Source organism: Ahaetulla prasina, chromosome 4, assembly GCF_028640845.1.
Source record: "Ahaetulla prasina isolate Xishuangbanna chromosome 4, ASM2864084v1, whole genome shotgun sequence".
NCBI classification, from domain to species: Eukaryota; Metazoa; Chordata; class Lepidosauria; order Squamata; family Colubridae; genus Ahaetulla; species Ahaetulla prasina.
In genome coordinates, this window is record NC_080542.1 from 95,857,651 (window position 1) to 95,874,551 (window position 16,901).

Sequence of the window (16,901 nt, forward strand, 5' to 3'; positions counted from 1 at the left end):
TTGTCTAATTCGTTCTAGTAATACTTCTAATGAAAGTATGAAGAGCAGAGGGGATAGGGGGCAGCCTTGTCGAACTCCTTTTTCTATATTTAAAGTTTGGGTATTTTCTCCATTGATTATAATTTTTGCTTTTTGTATCGAATATATTGCTGTTATAATATTCTCAAATTTGGTGCCAAAATTCATATCATATACTTGTTGAATCATAAATTGCCAATTGAGATTGTCAAATGCTTTTTGGGCGTCCAAGAAAACAAGGGCTACCTGTTTCTCTGGGTGAGCTTCATAGTATTCCAAACTATCCATAATTATTCTTAAATTGTTTCTAATTTGTCTGTCTGGAAGGAATCCATTTTGGTCTGAGTGTATATAATCATTCAAAATTTTCTTTAATCTATTGGCGATAATAGTAGCAAATATTTTATAATCTACATTTAACAGAGAGATTGGTCTATAATTTTGTATCAGCCTAGGATCCGTATCCTCCTTCGGGATTAGCGAAATTAGTGTTTCCCTCCATGTATCCGGATTTTTGGCTGATGTTAATACCTCATTAAATAAATCAACCATTATTGGTCCTATTTGTTCTTCTATTGTCTTATAGAATTCTGCTGGAAAACCATCAGGGCCTGGTGTTTTATTACTTTTCTGGGATCTAATTGCTTGATTTAATTCCATCATAGTTATATCCTTAGTCAGCATTTCTTTCAGTTCATCTTTTATTTCTCGAGTTCTTTTTTCCCTTAGATAGTTCCTAATCTGCTCCTCATCTATTTTTTCTTTCTTATAGAGATCTTCAAAATATTTATGTGCAATCTCTTTTTTCTTTTCTATTTTATATTGGTTTTCTCCGTTTTCATCTTGTAATTGATAGATGGTTCTTTTCTCTCTCTCTTTTTTGAGTTTATAAGAGAGCCATCTTCCTGGTTTATTTGCTTGTTCAAAGTGTATTTGTTTGGTTGCTTTCAGATTTCTGACCAGTTCTTCTTGCTTAACTAAATTGAGTTTGTGTTTATAGAGAATCAGTTGTTCTTGTAGTTGAGAGTTTAATGGGTTATTCTGTAGGTTAGTCTCTAATTTTTTAATTGTTTGAAGTATATTATTTTGTTGGGCATATTTTTCTTTGTTCTTTTTTGCAGTAAAGGATATTATAACTCCCCGAATCACAGCTTTCATAGTATCCCATAGGTTTTGGGTCGATGTATATTGATTATTATTTTCTTTAAAATAAAATTTAGTTCTTCGTTAATTTTCTTAGTAAATTCCTCATCTTTCAATAATTGAGTATTTAGTGTCCATCTTCTCCTTGGCTTTTTTCCCCCCTTCCAGCTAATTTTAAGTGGGTTGTGGTCTGCCCATGAATTCAATAAGATTTCTACTTCTGCCACTTCTTCTACTAGATCTCCACTCATCCATGCCATATCAATGCGTGACCAAGATTTATGGGGGTTTGAATAAAAGGTAAATTGTCTTTTTTCTGAGTTTAGTATTCTCCATATATCTATTAAATTTAATTCTTTAGTCATTTCTACAAATATTTTTGGTAGCTCTCTTTTTCCCCACTTTCTTATTCCCTGTTGTAGTCTTTTGATAATTTGATATCGCATTGAAATCGCCTATGATACAAATGTTTTCCTTTTCTAATTCAATAATTTTGTCATATAGGGCTTTATAAAATTCACTTTGATTGTCATTGGGGGCATAAATTACCACTAATAGGATTTTTTAAAAAATTATCTGTATTTCTATTGCCAAAATTCATATCATATGCTTGTTGAATCATAAATTGCCAATTGAGATTGTCAAATACTTTTTGGGCATCCAAGAAAACAAGGGCTACCTGTTTCTCTGGGTGAGCTTCATAGTATTCCAAACTATCCATAATTATTCTTAAATTGTTTCTAATTTGTCTGTCTGGAAGGAATCCATTTTGGTCTGAGTGTATATAATCATTCAAAATTTTCTTTAATCTATTGGCGATAATAGTAGCAAATATTTTATAATCTACATTTAACAGAGAGATTGGTCTATAATTTTGTATCAGCCTAGGATCCGTATCCTCCTTCGGGATTAGCGAAATTAGTGTTTCCTCCATGTATCCGCATTTTAGCTGATGTTAATACCTCATTAAATAAATCAACCATTATTGGTCCTATTTGTTCTTCTATTGTCTTATAGAATTCTGCTGGAAAACCATCAGGGCCTGGTGTTTTACTACTTTTCTGGGATCTAATTGCTTGATTTAATTCCATCATAGTTATATCCTTAGTCAGCATTTCTTTCAGTTCATCTTTTATTTCTCGAGTTCTTTTTTCCCTTAGATAGTTCCTAATCTGCTCCTCATCTATTTTTCTTTCTTATAGAGATCTTCAAAATATTTATGTGCAATCTCTTTTTCTTTTCTATTTTATATTGGTTTTCTCCGTTTTCATCTTGTAATTGGTAGATGGTTCTTTTCTCTCTCTTTTTGAGTTTATAAGAGAGCCATCTTCCTGGTTTATTTGCTTGTTCAAAGTGTATTTGTTTGGTTGCTTTCAGATTTCTGACCAGTTCTTCTTGCTCAACTAAATTGAGTTTGTGTTTATAGAGAATCAGTTGTTCTTGTAGTTGAGAATTTAATGGGTTATTCTGTAGGTTAGTCTCTAATTTTTAATTGTTTGAAGTCCAAGTGATCTTTCCAGTTCTATTGTTTGTGGTTCTGTTCAATTTTTTGGTAGAAGTTTTGTTTTCTGTCTATTAATTTTCAGCCCTGCTACAGTTCCATATCTTTCTAATTCCTTAATTAGTGCTTGTCCTCTCTCTAGTGGTTCTTCAATGATAAAAGCCAAATCATCTGCAAATGCTTGCAGTTTATATTCTTCACTTCTGATTTTCAATCCTTTTATTTCTAGTTCTTTTTCCTTAGATAGTTCCTAATCTGCTCCTCATCTATTTTTCTTTGTTCTTTTTGCAGTAAAGGATATTATAACTCCCCGAATCACAGCTTTCATAGTATCCCATAGGTTTTGGGTCGATGTATATTGATTATTATTTTCTTTAAAATAAAAATTTAGTTCTTCCTTAATTTTCTTGGTAAATTCCTCATCTTTCAATAATTGAGTATTTAGTGTCCATCTTCTCCTTGGCTTTTTTCCCCCCTTCCAGCTAATTTTAAGTGGGTTGTGGTCTGCCCATGAATTCAATAAGATTTCTACTTCTGCCACTTCTTCTACTAGATCTCCACTCATCCATGCCATATCAATGCGTGACCAAGATTTATGGGGGTTTGAATAAAAGGTAAATTGTCTTTTTTCTGAGTTTAGTATTCTCCATATATCTATTAAATTTAATTCTTTAGTCATTTCTACAAATATTTTTGGTAGCTCTCTTTTTCCCCCCACTTTCTTATTCCCCCCGTTGTAGTCTTTTTGATAATTTGATATCGCATTGAAATCGCCTATGATACAAATGTTTTCCTTTTCTAATTCAATAATTTTGTCATATAGGGCTTTATAAAATTCACTTTGATTGTCATTGGGGGCATAAATTACCACTAATAGGATTTTTTTAAAATTTATCTGTATTTCTATTGCCAAAATTCTTCCTTTAGGGTCTTCAAATATTAAATTTGCCTCTATCTCTTCCTTAATGTACACCGCTATTCCTTTCTTTTTCTCCTGATCTGCAGAAGCTGTAAACAGCCTCCCTAATTTGGGGCAATTTAAATATTTTTCATCAGTTTTTAGAATATGTGTTTCCTGTAAGCATATAATATCTACATTTTGTTTTATTAAATTTGCAAAAATCCTTTTCCTTTTTGTCATTGAATTTAGTCCATTTATGTTGATGGATAAGAGTTTCACCTCCTTTTCCATAGCCCTAGTTATCTTTCGCTTTTTGTCTTCTGATTGCTCTTATATCCCTTTCTGTTTGTTGTTGATTAGTATCTATTTCTTCTTGTTCTTTGTGTTTATTTTTTAGTTGGTCTTGCCTTCTTTGGGGATTTAGCTCTAAATCTTCTTTGCTATTTTGGTCTTCTGACCCCACCAGTTGTTTAAAAAAATCCTGAGCTTTTTCAAGCATATCTATTTTAATTGTCCTTTCCTCCCAAGTAACCAACATCCCTTCTGGAATCAGCCATCGAAATAAAATGTTTCGTTTATTCAACTCAGTCGCCAGAAATTTATAATCCTTTCTCTGCTCCCTTACTCTTCTTGGGATTTGCTTAAGAATCTGAATTTCTTTACCTTTATGTGTTATTATTTCTTCTCTGGATATTTTATATATAATATCTACTTCCTTCTTGTAAATCGAATGTGGACCTCTTTTGGGAGTTTGTTTCTTCTCGCATAACTCGTGCTGACCCTATAAACGTTGTCCATCTCCTTTAACATTTCCTCCTTGTCTCTATCTAATACTTCAGCTAAGATTTCTGCCATCACTAGTTCCAAATCTTCATCTTTTTCTTGCACTACATTTTGAAATCTTAAATATGATGCAGCCTTATCCATCTCTATGAAGGTCAGGGAGTTTCCAATTTCTTTGCTCACCATATTTATTTGTTGGTCCATCTTTTCTAGTTCCTTCTCTGTTTGCTACGTTCTTTTCTCTACTTCCTTTATTGTGTGTTCATTCTTCTCTAATGCTTGTTGGATTGATCCTATTTTTTCATCGAGTTTCGATATGTCTGATCTCATTTCCAGTTTTAATTTCCCCATTTCCTCTTTCAGTTCGTTAATATCCGCTCTTGTCTCTAAATGATTCTTTACCATTATTTCCTGGAGTTTTGCCATTGATTCTTGTAACAAAGATAGCGAGATTTGAATATTAATATTGGAGGGAGTATTTTGTTCCTCGGCTTTCAGCATTCCCTCTGTTGTTTTTTGTGTTATTGCTGAAGGTATTGTTGTTGAGGGTGTTAGAGATAATATAGCTTTCTTTCCTGCCTTAGTTAATGTGATGTTTGTGGAAGTCATCTCTTATAGTATCTCTTTCTGCTTTTTAAGAATATTATACACGTTGTCCCAAACTGGCATTAAACACCTTCAAATTCTATACTTTGAAAGTTCGTTATTAGTATAATTTAGTTCTTACTATAAACTTTTGTGTTATTATATTATTTGTATAGATCTCGATGTTCACATCAATATTCAGAAATCATAGAATGCATAATTAATTAGAGGGTTGAGGTACCTAATTATAAATATCTATATGAAACTCTCTTTTTTTCCCCAAATCTGACTATAACTAAATATAACAGTAACTTATAGTTTGAGTTATAAATATAAATCTTAACAAGTATATATAAATATTGATATATTAATCAAAATATCTAGTAATCTATAAATCTGAGTTATAAATCAGTATATATATAATTATGTATATAGGTTGAAAAAATATAAAAAAGAAAGCGCAAAAACAAACATGAAAGGAGTATCAATGTATAAGATAACTTACGTAGCACTTTCAGTTAGTTAATATATAATGTATAAATTAGAATATTTAGCTATAATCAATTCTTTGGCTGGGATAGTTAGCCTTCTAACAAGTAAGTTAATGGTTTAAGTGGATTAAATAATGATAGTGATTTCCAAAAAGCATTCAAATCGTTATATCCAGTAGAAAAAAAGAGAAAAAAAATCAGTTGGCAGATTCAGTAAACAAAAGTAGGCAAAAAGTAAAAGAGTCACCAATTCCTCAATTTCTTATTAATGTGTTGGTCTCTCAAAAGTTCCCATCAACTCAGTCTTCCTTATTATGCTGATAAGTTGCTGAGTAATGCTGTTTGCTATGGTCGCTCTTCACTTCCGTTACTTCAGCTGCTTCTAATGAAAAAAAACCAAAGCTCACAGCCTCGTAACTAGTGTTCAGTTCTCAGTTTTTCAAAGTTCAAAGTTTAAAGTCTGAAATTCAATGTGCAAATGTTCAAAGGATATTCCGAAGTACTGTCTTCTCCTGTTTTGTTCGTTAAACTGTCCTGCCTTTTTCAGGCTATCAATCACACCCAGTCACTCTCCATTCTTTCTCACCAGCTTCTTAGCTGCCTTCTCGGGTTACGATCAATCAATCTTCACAATGAAGTGTGGACCTTTTTTTTGTTGTTGTTGTTAATCTTCTGTTACACAAATTCTTTAGCACTGACCTTTCCTTGCTTCTCACCACAAGCTGTCAGTAATCTTGCTTCCCACTTTGTTGGCTGTCAGACTACGGAGCCGGCATTAAGAAATGCCAGCTTTTTGCTTGCTGGGGTCCATGGGGTTTTTCTCCGTCGCGTTGATGATTGCCTGTCACCAAACTGCTCCTCGAATCTCCCCACTTCAACACGCTTCCCTACAGGCTTCGTGTACCCTTTTAGGTTTTGCTCCAGCACCAAAAAAGAGGGATGAAGAGCAGAGCTAGCTCCTCATAGCCTCTCTTCGTCCGAGCCTCACCAACGGAAGTCTGGAAGTATGTTATTGTTATTGTGGAAGACAACTAGAAAGAAATACATAAGTATTTCAGTTCCTTAGTTCTTAGTCCAGAAGTGCAACGTTTTGGTCAACTCAATGCCTATAGGATAGAGCACAATGAAAATTGTCCTTCAGAAGTCTGGAAGAAACACAAAACCCATAACCTGCCAAAAAACAAAAATGAAAAACGTATCTTCATTTAATTTGAATTTTTTGTAAGAGAAAGGGAGAGCCAAGCTGGTGTAGTGTAAAGCACCACACTAGAAACCAGAATGAATTCTAGACCTGCCTTATTAGGCAGGAAGACTTTAAGTCAATCACTGCTTTTCAGTCCTAGGAAGGAGACAGTGGCAAATCAGTTCTGGAATCTTGCCAAGAAAACTGCAGAAACCTGTTCAGACAGTCATTAGGAGTCAACACTGACTTGGAGGGAGACAGAGAGAGAGAGAAATAAATTTGAATTTATAGAGTAAAAAAAACATAGCTTTATTTACTATTATTCAGCTTTTGATTTTATAACTAAATTTGAAATGCTGTTAGGCCCTAATCCAAACCTATATTTTCACTTTCTTTCTTGACAATAATTCTGATACCCAAGTACATAATGGCTTTTATTTTATAGGGAGAAATTAGAATAAAAGGGAAAAAATGAAAGTGTTTAAGAATAAGTATGAATAATAGTGCCACAGTCTGATTTGAACAATACACACATACACACGCGCACACACACACACACACACACACACACACCCCTATTCAGCTGGGATCAAAGGGTACTTTTTCATGCAACCTGAATTTTTGCATAAGATGTCTGGAAAGTGTTTGTAGTTAGAATAGTAATTAAAGTTTTCTAACCCCTGTTGAAAATTACTTTAATATTGTACTGCCTGAGGAAAGCTTCTTACTAGATGCATTACATAAAGAATACCTGTAACATTATAGTTCATTTTAAAAAGAATAAAAGGCACTTTTTTATGAGATGGGCAGCTATGTAAATTTACAAAATAAACTGCATAATTTAATAATTTGGAACTTCTACAGCAATTCAGCTTAACAATTGATTGAATTACAAACCAAAATAACCTCAAATTTTTATTTGTCTTTTCTTTAAAGCACTTTAGCAAGATTACTTTTTCCTGCAGTAGATGATAATCTTCTTAAGTTCCTGTATGATGATAATCAGCGTGTGGAACCTGAATGGTACATTCCCATAATTCCTATGGTCTTAATAAATGGTGCCGAGGGCATCGGTACAGGATGGGCATGTAAGATTCCAAACTATGATACCAGGGAGATTGTGAACAATGTCAGACGAATGTTGGATGGATTGGATCCTCATCCCATGGTAATGCAACATTCACTGCAGAATAATGTAATATAATTTTTTTCATAAACATGTTTATTTACAGAGGGATAAACTTAGGTTTTGTAAATCAGTGTACAAAAAATATGGCTAGAAGAAGAAGAGGCTAAGCAAACTATAGAATATTTTTATAGAATGTTCTATGTGTGATTTGACAATTAAGCCAGAAATCAGAAAGCAATAATAAAGAAAGGCTTTAAGCTTTTGTTAGAAGAGAAACAAATCTTGTTCACAATCACACTAAAGAAACTGTGGAAAGAGAAGTAAAGGAGAAGAAATTTAGCAGTTAAAATCAGTGCAGTAAGATAATATTATTTGGTGCTTCTTTCATCAGTGTTTGATTGACTAGTAATGGTTTAAAAATCTTTTGTTGAGGACAATTTGGCCTTAGTTTTTAACAATAATTATAAAATAATTTACCTCTATTCATAAAAGTGTCATTTGCATAGAAATATTGCATTTATTTAGAATTTTGTATTTTTCCTTAAGTTTTATTATATATTCTCCCAAAGTATGTACTCAGTATTTCTGGTACTCAAACCTTATCCAAAACATGATATCATTATGAATGAACATGCAATTATCTATAGCATGGAAAGCATTAGGATTAAGCCAATTTTTTCCAATGCTTACTTTTTCCTATTGAGGAAAACCCTCTTAGTTCTGCTTTCTGCAAGTGTGGTAGGATTTTTTTTTTCCTATTCAGGCCTATCTAGTTAGAGGCTTTAAGAAAAAGATGCAAGGAAGGAAGGAAGGAAGGAAGGAAGGAAGGAAGGAAAATAATGAAGGAAAAGAGAGAGATAAGAATATTAACATAAACTTTTCCTGTAGAGCTGAGCTTTGTTCTTTTGAACAAAGAACCTTCAGTCACATGGAACATATATGGCTTGTAAAAGAAGCTGCAACAATCAATACCAGCAGGAGAAAAGCTGACTTCCTTTTGTTTCGCCCAAGAAATGGCTTGAGGAGAATTGTGGTTTTCAACTCCATCCTCCCTTTTTTTCCAAGCTGGAAAAACTGTTACACATGCAGATAAATAATTCACTGAAAGCAGTGGTGTTGCTGTTTTTCTCACTGGAGAAAATCGGATTAGATATCTTCTCATCCCTTCAAGATAGGAAAGGTCAAGCAATAAAATTATTAAAAGTATTAGAATCTACTTTAATAATTGGACAGTTTCAAATCTGTCAAAAACTTTTTCTAGTTCAATTTACACCTAACATCCTCACATCAGAGTTGAGTTTCTTTTTCATGCTTTATATTTTCCCAGAGTATAAATCTCTTCTCTATAATGACTTTACATTCTCATTCTACTTCTCTTTTATTCAAACCAACATTCTATCCCAGATCTCTCTATTTAACTCAGAAGTGGCAGTGAAGGTGCCCCTACTCTCTCTTCTTTTCCCTGATAATGACAAAGTAGCATGGCTGAACATACAGAACTCATGTGACCAGATAAATTTATACAGTCAAGTGGGAAATCATTCACACCAACAGAGGAGGTGATTTCCATATTTAAAAGAACTACTGGATATGAAAGAGGATTTCTTGTTCCCATTGTCAGCATGATGAATAGCAAGATTAGGAGCACCATCAGGGAAGTTTTGTTTGAGGGAAGAGAAGTGATTGCAACATACAGTAGTGGCCAAAATTGTGGAAACCTTTTGCGAAAAGTGTATTTTTGAGGGTTGATGGCTAATAACACCACTTTTTTTTTTTGAGTTTCAAAATAATCATATTCCACTGCTGGAATGGCCTAGGAATAGCCCAGACCTTAACCCAATTGAAAATCTATGGAGCCCAGTTAATAGAAGCAATCATTCAATCTTGGTTTCACATTATAACAGCTGCAGAACTAAAAGATTTGGTTCACTCCATGGGAAGACGCTGTAAGGCCGTAATCATGCTAAAAGGTTACCCAACTAAGTATTAACTGATGTAATAATTTTTGTATATCTCGTTTTTCTATGGTGATAATTTTTGTATATCTCATTTTTTCTATGTGTTTCACTTTTCTTCTTTATAATGTATCTGCTATTCTGATAGCAAATCCTTCATAAAAGTTATTGCATTACATTCTTAATTAAATTATCTTTCCACTGATATATAATTTTATGGTACTACTACTACAAAAAAGTGGTGTTATTAGCTAGTTTTAGAAAGTAACACTTTTCCCAAAATGTTTCCACAATTTTGGCCACTACTATAGTAGAACTAACTAACCTAGCTAGAAAGATAGAAGAGTAGAATGTCTTCACGGGTGGAGAACATAAGAGACTTAGAGAGAAAGAATATGTTTTTCAGATGAGGACAAGAAGTTAAGGACGGCTTCTTATAGACTTAACATTTTCAGAGATGATTCAGTATGGACTATTACAACAAGATAACAATAACAATAACACTTAGACTTATATACCATTTCACAGTGCTTTACAGCACTCTCTAAGCGTTTTACAGAGTCAGCATATTGCCCTGACAATCTGGGCCCTCATTTTACTGACCTCAGAAGGATGGAAGACTGAGTCAGCCTTGAGCTTGGTGAAATTTGATCTGCCAAATTGCAGGCAGCCAGCAGAAGTAGCCTGCAGTACTGCATTCTAACCACTGCGCCATCTTGAGTGTAACTATCAGCAATACTAAGAGAACTCAAGCATGAGAAAAACACTACCAGACTTTTGTGTTGAAATAATAAAATAGGAATACTCAACCAAAAACATAGTCTACCCACTCTATTCAGCAAGCTCTAGAGGAATGACAATCTTACTTTCCTACAATGCAACTAATACTTTTGCCACACAATTATGTACTTTTGGATAATTTTCCTCAATAAATAAGTGAACAACTATAATATTTTTGATCCATTTGTTTAATTGATTTCTGTTTATCTAGTTTTGGGACTTTTTAAAAGAAGATCACATTTTAGGTCATATTTATGCAGAAATATTGAAAAATCAAACTATCTTTTAAGCACCCTTGTATACACTCTGATTCCCACTAACTTTTTTCCTTTCTCTGTGGTTATATACTAGTTTGCTCATTTATATGAAATAATTAATAGTGTGAAATTTTCTACAGAAATAATATGCCATTTCTATATACGTTAAATCAGCCTTAAATACTGATTTGATATTAACTGAATGTTTTTGTTATCTACAATTATAAAAATATATATGAGACTTTTTAAGTTGTGTATAATTAATGCATATTTTTAATGTTGTAGCTTCCAAATTACAAAAACTTTAAAGGAGCAATCCAAGAACTTGGTCAAAATCAATATGTAGTGAGTGGAGAAATATTTGTGGTTGATAGGAACACAGTAGAAATTACAGAACTTCCAGTTCGAACATGGACTCAGGTAAATATTTTTGATGCAATTTTAGACTTAAAATTTGTCTACTATTTTCTTTGCACTTTATTTTCATTTTAATGTCTTTACAGGTTTACAAAGAACAAGTATTAGAACCAATGTTGAATGGAACTGAAAAAACACCAGCGTTAATTTCTGATTACAAAGAATATCACACTGATACAACTGTGAAATTCGTTGTAAAAATGACAGAAGAAAAACTTGCTCAAGCAGAGGCTGCTGGACTCCACAAAGTTTTTAAGCTTCAAACAAGTTTAACTTGTAATTCTATGGTAAATTTCCTCTATGTTTGACCTCCAGACCAGTAGCTGTTTACCATTTTTCAGTGTTACGTAGCAATAATACATTCTGTGTAGCACATGACTAATGTTTCTCTTCGTATATTTTATACAAAAAGTAGTATTCTCTTTTTGCTCAATTAATTATGGCAGTTGAGATCAGGAACTCTGTTGCTAAGTGATGTAGTAATAAGGTTTCACATTATGTGACTGCACAAATTTATGATGTAGTTCTCAGCTGCAGTCATTAGGTGAAATCTGATGTTGCAGGATTCCATAGTCATATGATTGCCATGTGCATCTTTCTGCTGGATTTTGCATTGGCTTTGTTGCCGAGCGCCTGAATTGCAATCATGTGACCATCAGGACACTGTGACAGCTGCAACTTTCAGAATTCCTTGTAAGTATTCCTCATTCGGTGCTATCATAACTGTGAATAGTCACTGAACAAATGTACTTTAAATAAGAGTACAACAAATGTACTTTAAATATTTATAACTATATAATTATTTTTGTGATTAGCAGCCAAAAATTTATAAGATACATCCAAACATTTTCAGGAAGCAAAATATTTGTTGTCCAGTGTTTAATAGATCCCTATGGTCCTAAAATATTTGAATAAAAATAGCTTAGGAATTGTTCTACTACTACTACTTCAAAGGTAGTTCTGTAAAAAAAGGTGTTGCATAAATGTAATACAATGTAAATGTAATATAACCAAGATAGGAATAATTTTTGAGAGATTAACCATTAATCATGCATTGAACATAATACACTTCTAATCATGTCCAACTTTTAAAGGTAAAGTGGCATCCTAGGATAAGAGAGTCCAATTCCTTTCAGAAGAGATTGAATTATAGTCCCCAGCCTATTCCTTCTGTTGATTAGAAGTCTCTTTAGTTTTTTAGAATAGAATAGAATAGAATTTTTATTGGCCAAGTGTGATTGGACACATAAGGAATTTGTCTTGGTGCATATGCTCTCAATGTACATAAAAGAAAAGATACCTTCTTCAAGGTACAACATTTACAACACAAAATGATGGTCATAGGGTACAATTTAACACTTAATGATACAACACTTAATGATAAGCATAGGGTACAAATAAGCAATTAGGAACAATAAATATCAATATAAATCATAAGGATTTATAGTTTGTCGGTTTCATTCCTATTTTTGCTGTCTACTTCAGGTCATCCATTCCCTGGTAATTTTTCATTTAAAATAAAGCTGGGAATTCCTTTTCAAAATATTTTAAAATAAAAACTTGCTCCTGGCCTATAATTATTTACATATTCAAGATATTAATCAGCATTTAAATGAGCTGAAAATTCAAAACTGGCAATTTCTTTTAGCATCTGATTCCTAAAACAGTGATTAAATAAGTATTATTTCATATATACCAGTGTGGGTTTACAGAAATATATAGTGTAATACTGTATGTTTCTTCAGAAGGAAACTATACAGTATTTTGTTTGGTAAGGCTTGCAACCAACTAATATGCTTAGGATTGCAACCTTAAAGTTAATAATAACCCATTGTTGTTAAAGATGCAGAATGATTTCTCATCGTAATAGGTGTATTAAACACCTTTAAATTCTTATATGAGTTATGCAGAATCGGCTATCAATTTATAGGCAAAATAAAATAACTTCCAATAAGTTTTGCCTAGCTACCATTTCTATTTCATCCACTATTTTGAGGGGAGCCGTAAAAGTGCTTCCTACTTCAGAGATAATAATTTAGTTATTAATAATTTAAAAAGCTTTTTTTTCAAACAAGTCTTATGGACATAATCATAGGTGGCAAATCAATAGCAAAGATATTAAACAAGTTTATGTCTTCAAAATCTTGGGGTTTTTTCATGGTGCCAACAAATATACTTCCTAAATGAGAAGATCAGAAATTAAGCTTTTATATTAAAGTTTTTTTTCCATACACCTGGTGGACTAAAAGTATTTGAGGACAAAATAATATCACAGTTGTCCTATGACTTCCAAAATGTGCATACAAGAACATAGAACCCTTAGAAGCACTACAAAGAATTCCTAAGGAATCTGTTTTTGGTTTCTTGTTGTGTTCTGTTCCATGTGGTTTGGCTTCTTTGACTCTTCGAGATCAATTTCAGATTTCTTGGCATAAATTACTTAGTGCCACTTTAAGTTATTATGGAGTCTACCCTGCTGTGTTGATTCCAGTTGGATTTGATGAAGCCAAAGCATCTTTCAAACAGTGTGCCAGAGTTATAGCTCCGCAAAATCAACTTAATTAGGCTGCACCATATATTTAGTGAACCCACAAAAAGCTTTCTGCACATTACTTCTACAATATTGTCCCCAAAACAACAAAAGAGTTTTTACTCTTGCTCACTATAATGTTTTCTGCTCTGCTGTCTTGTTGAAAAAGGTATATTAAAATTAGCTCAGTCCCTGTGGTGAAGGGAAATTGAAACTATGGCTCATATTTCCTTGTGTATAACATAATATCTGGGCAGGGCAAGTTAATTAGTCTTGCTAGGTGACCAGATGGTGGAAATTTCAGACAATGTAGTCTGATTCTCTCTCAGAGTTATGATTAAAAATGATGTTTACAGCAAGTCTTCTAAATGAAGTGATTCTAAGCCTTACTAGGTTTCCATAATTCAACATATTTTCTCTTCCTTTCATCCCTCTTTCTCCCTTCCTCTCCCTCACTTTTTTTCCTCTTCTCCTTTTAAATATGCACATACCACTTTATGTTTTCTTCTGCTATTTCTTTGTTAAAGTTGGTTGGAATATAATGGCCATAATTATAACAAACCTGAGCAGGGCTATAGCAAATATTAGAATTAATATAATTTAGCATAACTTTACATTCTCATAGTGTTCTTTTTAAATTCCAGTATTACTTATATTATTTTATTTGTCCTAAAAATAAATTAGTTATTATAAAATTAATTGTAATTTCATTGGGTTCATTTGCATTTTAATACCTGTACTCTGTAATTTTATATTTATCTTATTCTATCAATATAACATTGTTTTTATTTCTATTTTAACGTAATTGTTATGTTATTATTCTATGCTGGTCTATGACTGCAATAAAATTGTTTGCACTTCTTCCCAAGTTGTGTGAGAGATGGATAGTTACTGGATTTTTGCACTACTGGTTAATTTTGCTTCCTATCACCATTCAATCAAAGATTATTCAAGGTTATGACACCACTGAATGGTGGTTACAACTGGTCCTCAGAATTCCAGCTCTCCAAGCACCCCTATAGCCATATGATTATGATTTGGACATTTAGCAAATAGTTTTCACTCATGAGTGGTTGCAGCACTCTGTGATTATGTGATTGCCACTTGCAGCCTTCCTTTCAGTTTCTCCAGAAACTTACTGCTGAAACCAAAAGAGAAGGTGGCAAGTCACTGGGCTATGTCTTGCCCACCTGCACATTATTCCATGGTCTTTTGCACACATGCCGGCCACAAGCAATAACATTGTAAAACTATATGTAAACAAAAAGACTAGTTGTAAGTTAAAATCAAATGCTTCTTTGACTTTAATATTTGATACTTTTGGGGGAAAAAAACCAAAATGAAAAAAAATTTCAAGTATATTTAACAAAGATTAATACATTATTAATTTCCAAAAAATAACTGTATTTCAGGTAAAACAAGTGAAATCTGATTTTTGAATGTAAAGCTGATAAATTTTAAGTCTCTAGTTTTCTATAATAATTATACTTTTCCTTTAGAAATAATAGAATAGAATAGAATTTTATTGGCCAAGTGTGATTGGACACACAAGGAATTTGTCTTGGTGCATATGCTCTCAGTGTACATAAAAGAAAAGATACGTTCATCAAGGTACAACATTTACAACACAATTGATGATCAATATATCAATATAAATCATAAGGATTGCCAGCAACAAGTTATAGTCATACAGTCATAAGTGGAAAGAGATTGGTGATGGGAACTATGAAACGATTAATAGTAGTGCAGATTCAGTAAATAGTCTGACAGTGTTGAGGGAATTATTTGTTTAGCAGAGTGATGGCCTTTGGGGAAAAACTGTTCTTGTGTCTAGTTGTTCTGGTGTGCAGTGCTCTATAGCGTCGTTTTGAGGGTAGGAGTTGAAACAGTTTATGTCCAGGATGCGAGGGATCTGCAAATATTTTCACGGCCCTCTTCTTGATTCGTGCAGTATACAGGTCCTCAATGGAAGGCAAGTTGGTAGCAATTATTTTTTCTGCAGTTCTAATTATCCTCTGAAGTCTGTGTTTTTCTTGTTGGGTTGCAGAACCGAACCAGACAGTTATAGAGGTGCAAATGACAGACTCAATAATTCCTCTGTAGAATTGGATCAGCAGCTCCTTGGGCAGTTTGAGCTTACTGAGTTGGCAGAAAGAACATTCTTTGTTGTCCTTTTTTAATGATGTTTTTGATGTTAGCTGTCCATTTGAGATCTTGCGATATGATAGAACCCAGAAATTTGAAGGTTTCTACTGTTGATACTGTGTTGTCAAGTATTGTGAGAGGTGGAAGTATGGAAGGGTTTTTCCTAAAGTCTACCACCATTTCTACGGTTTTGAGTGTGTTCAGTTCCAGATTGTTTTGGTTGCACCACAAGGCTAGTCGTTCGACCTCTCGTCTATATGCAGATTCGTCATTGTCTCGAATGAGACCAATCACTGTTGTGTCATCTGCGAACTTCAGTAGCTTAACAAATGGATCATTGGAGATGCAGTCATTGGTATACAGAGAGAAGAGAAGTGGGGAGAGCACACAGCCTTGGGGGGCCCCTGTGCTAATTGTACAGGTATTTGATGTGATCTTGCTTAGCTTCACCTGCTGCTTCCTGTTTGTTAGGAAGCTTGTGATCCACTTACAAGTCTGTTCCGGTACCTGTAGCTGGTTTAGCTTAGTTAGAAGAATGTCTGGAATGATGGTATTGAATGCTGAACTAAAGTCTACAAAAAGGACCCTTGCATAGGTCTTTGGAGACTCAAGATGTTGTAGGATGTAGTGCAGAGCCATGTTAACAGCATCATCTGTTGATCTATTTGCTCGGTATGCAAATTGCAAGGGGTCTAAGAGTGGATTCGTGATGGTTTTCAGGTAGGAAAGCACTAGCCTTTCAAAGGTTTTCATGACTACAGATGTTAGAGCAACTGGTCTGTAGTCATTCAGTCAATAGCACTTAGTTAACATTGTGGAAAGTGGAAATAGTTTTAATCAATTTTTTTTACATTTATGCAGGTACTATTTGATCATATGGGATGTCTGAAGAAATATGAAACTGTACAAGATATCTTAAAAGAATTCTTTGACTTACGTTTAAATTATTATGGTTTGCGTAAGGAGTGGCTTGCAGGAATGTTAGGGGCAGAATCTACAAAGCTTAACAATCAAGCTCGCTTTATTTTAGAGAAAATACAAGGGAAAATTGCCATAGGTAAGAACAATACAGAATTAAAGGCT

At 33.5% G+C, this 16,901-nt stretch overlaps 1 protein-coding gene across 3 annotated transcripts in view; it reads left to right on the forward strand.

Annotated features, from left to right (window-relative positions):
• The window catches only part of TOP2B (DNA topoisomerase II beta), a 69,709-nt gene that overhangs the window by 29,639 nt on the left and 23,169 nt on the right, over window positions 1-16,901 (forward strand). For all 3 annotated transcript variants that reach the window (XM_058184368.1, XM_058184369.1, XM_058184370.1), the window contains 4 exons: window positions 7,542-7,773; window positions 11,012-11,146; window positions 11,230-11,430; window positions 16,680-16,875. In XM_058184368.1, coding sequence (XP_058040351.1) covers window positions 7,542-7,773; window positions 11,012-11,146; window positions 11,230-11,430; window positions 16,680-16,875 — 764 coding nt within the window. The remainder of the gene's footprint in view (window positions 1-7,541; window positions 7,774-11,011; window positions 11,147-11,229; window positions 11,431-16,679; window positions 16,876-16,901) is intronic.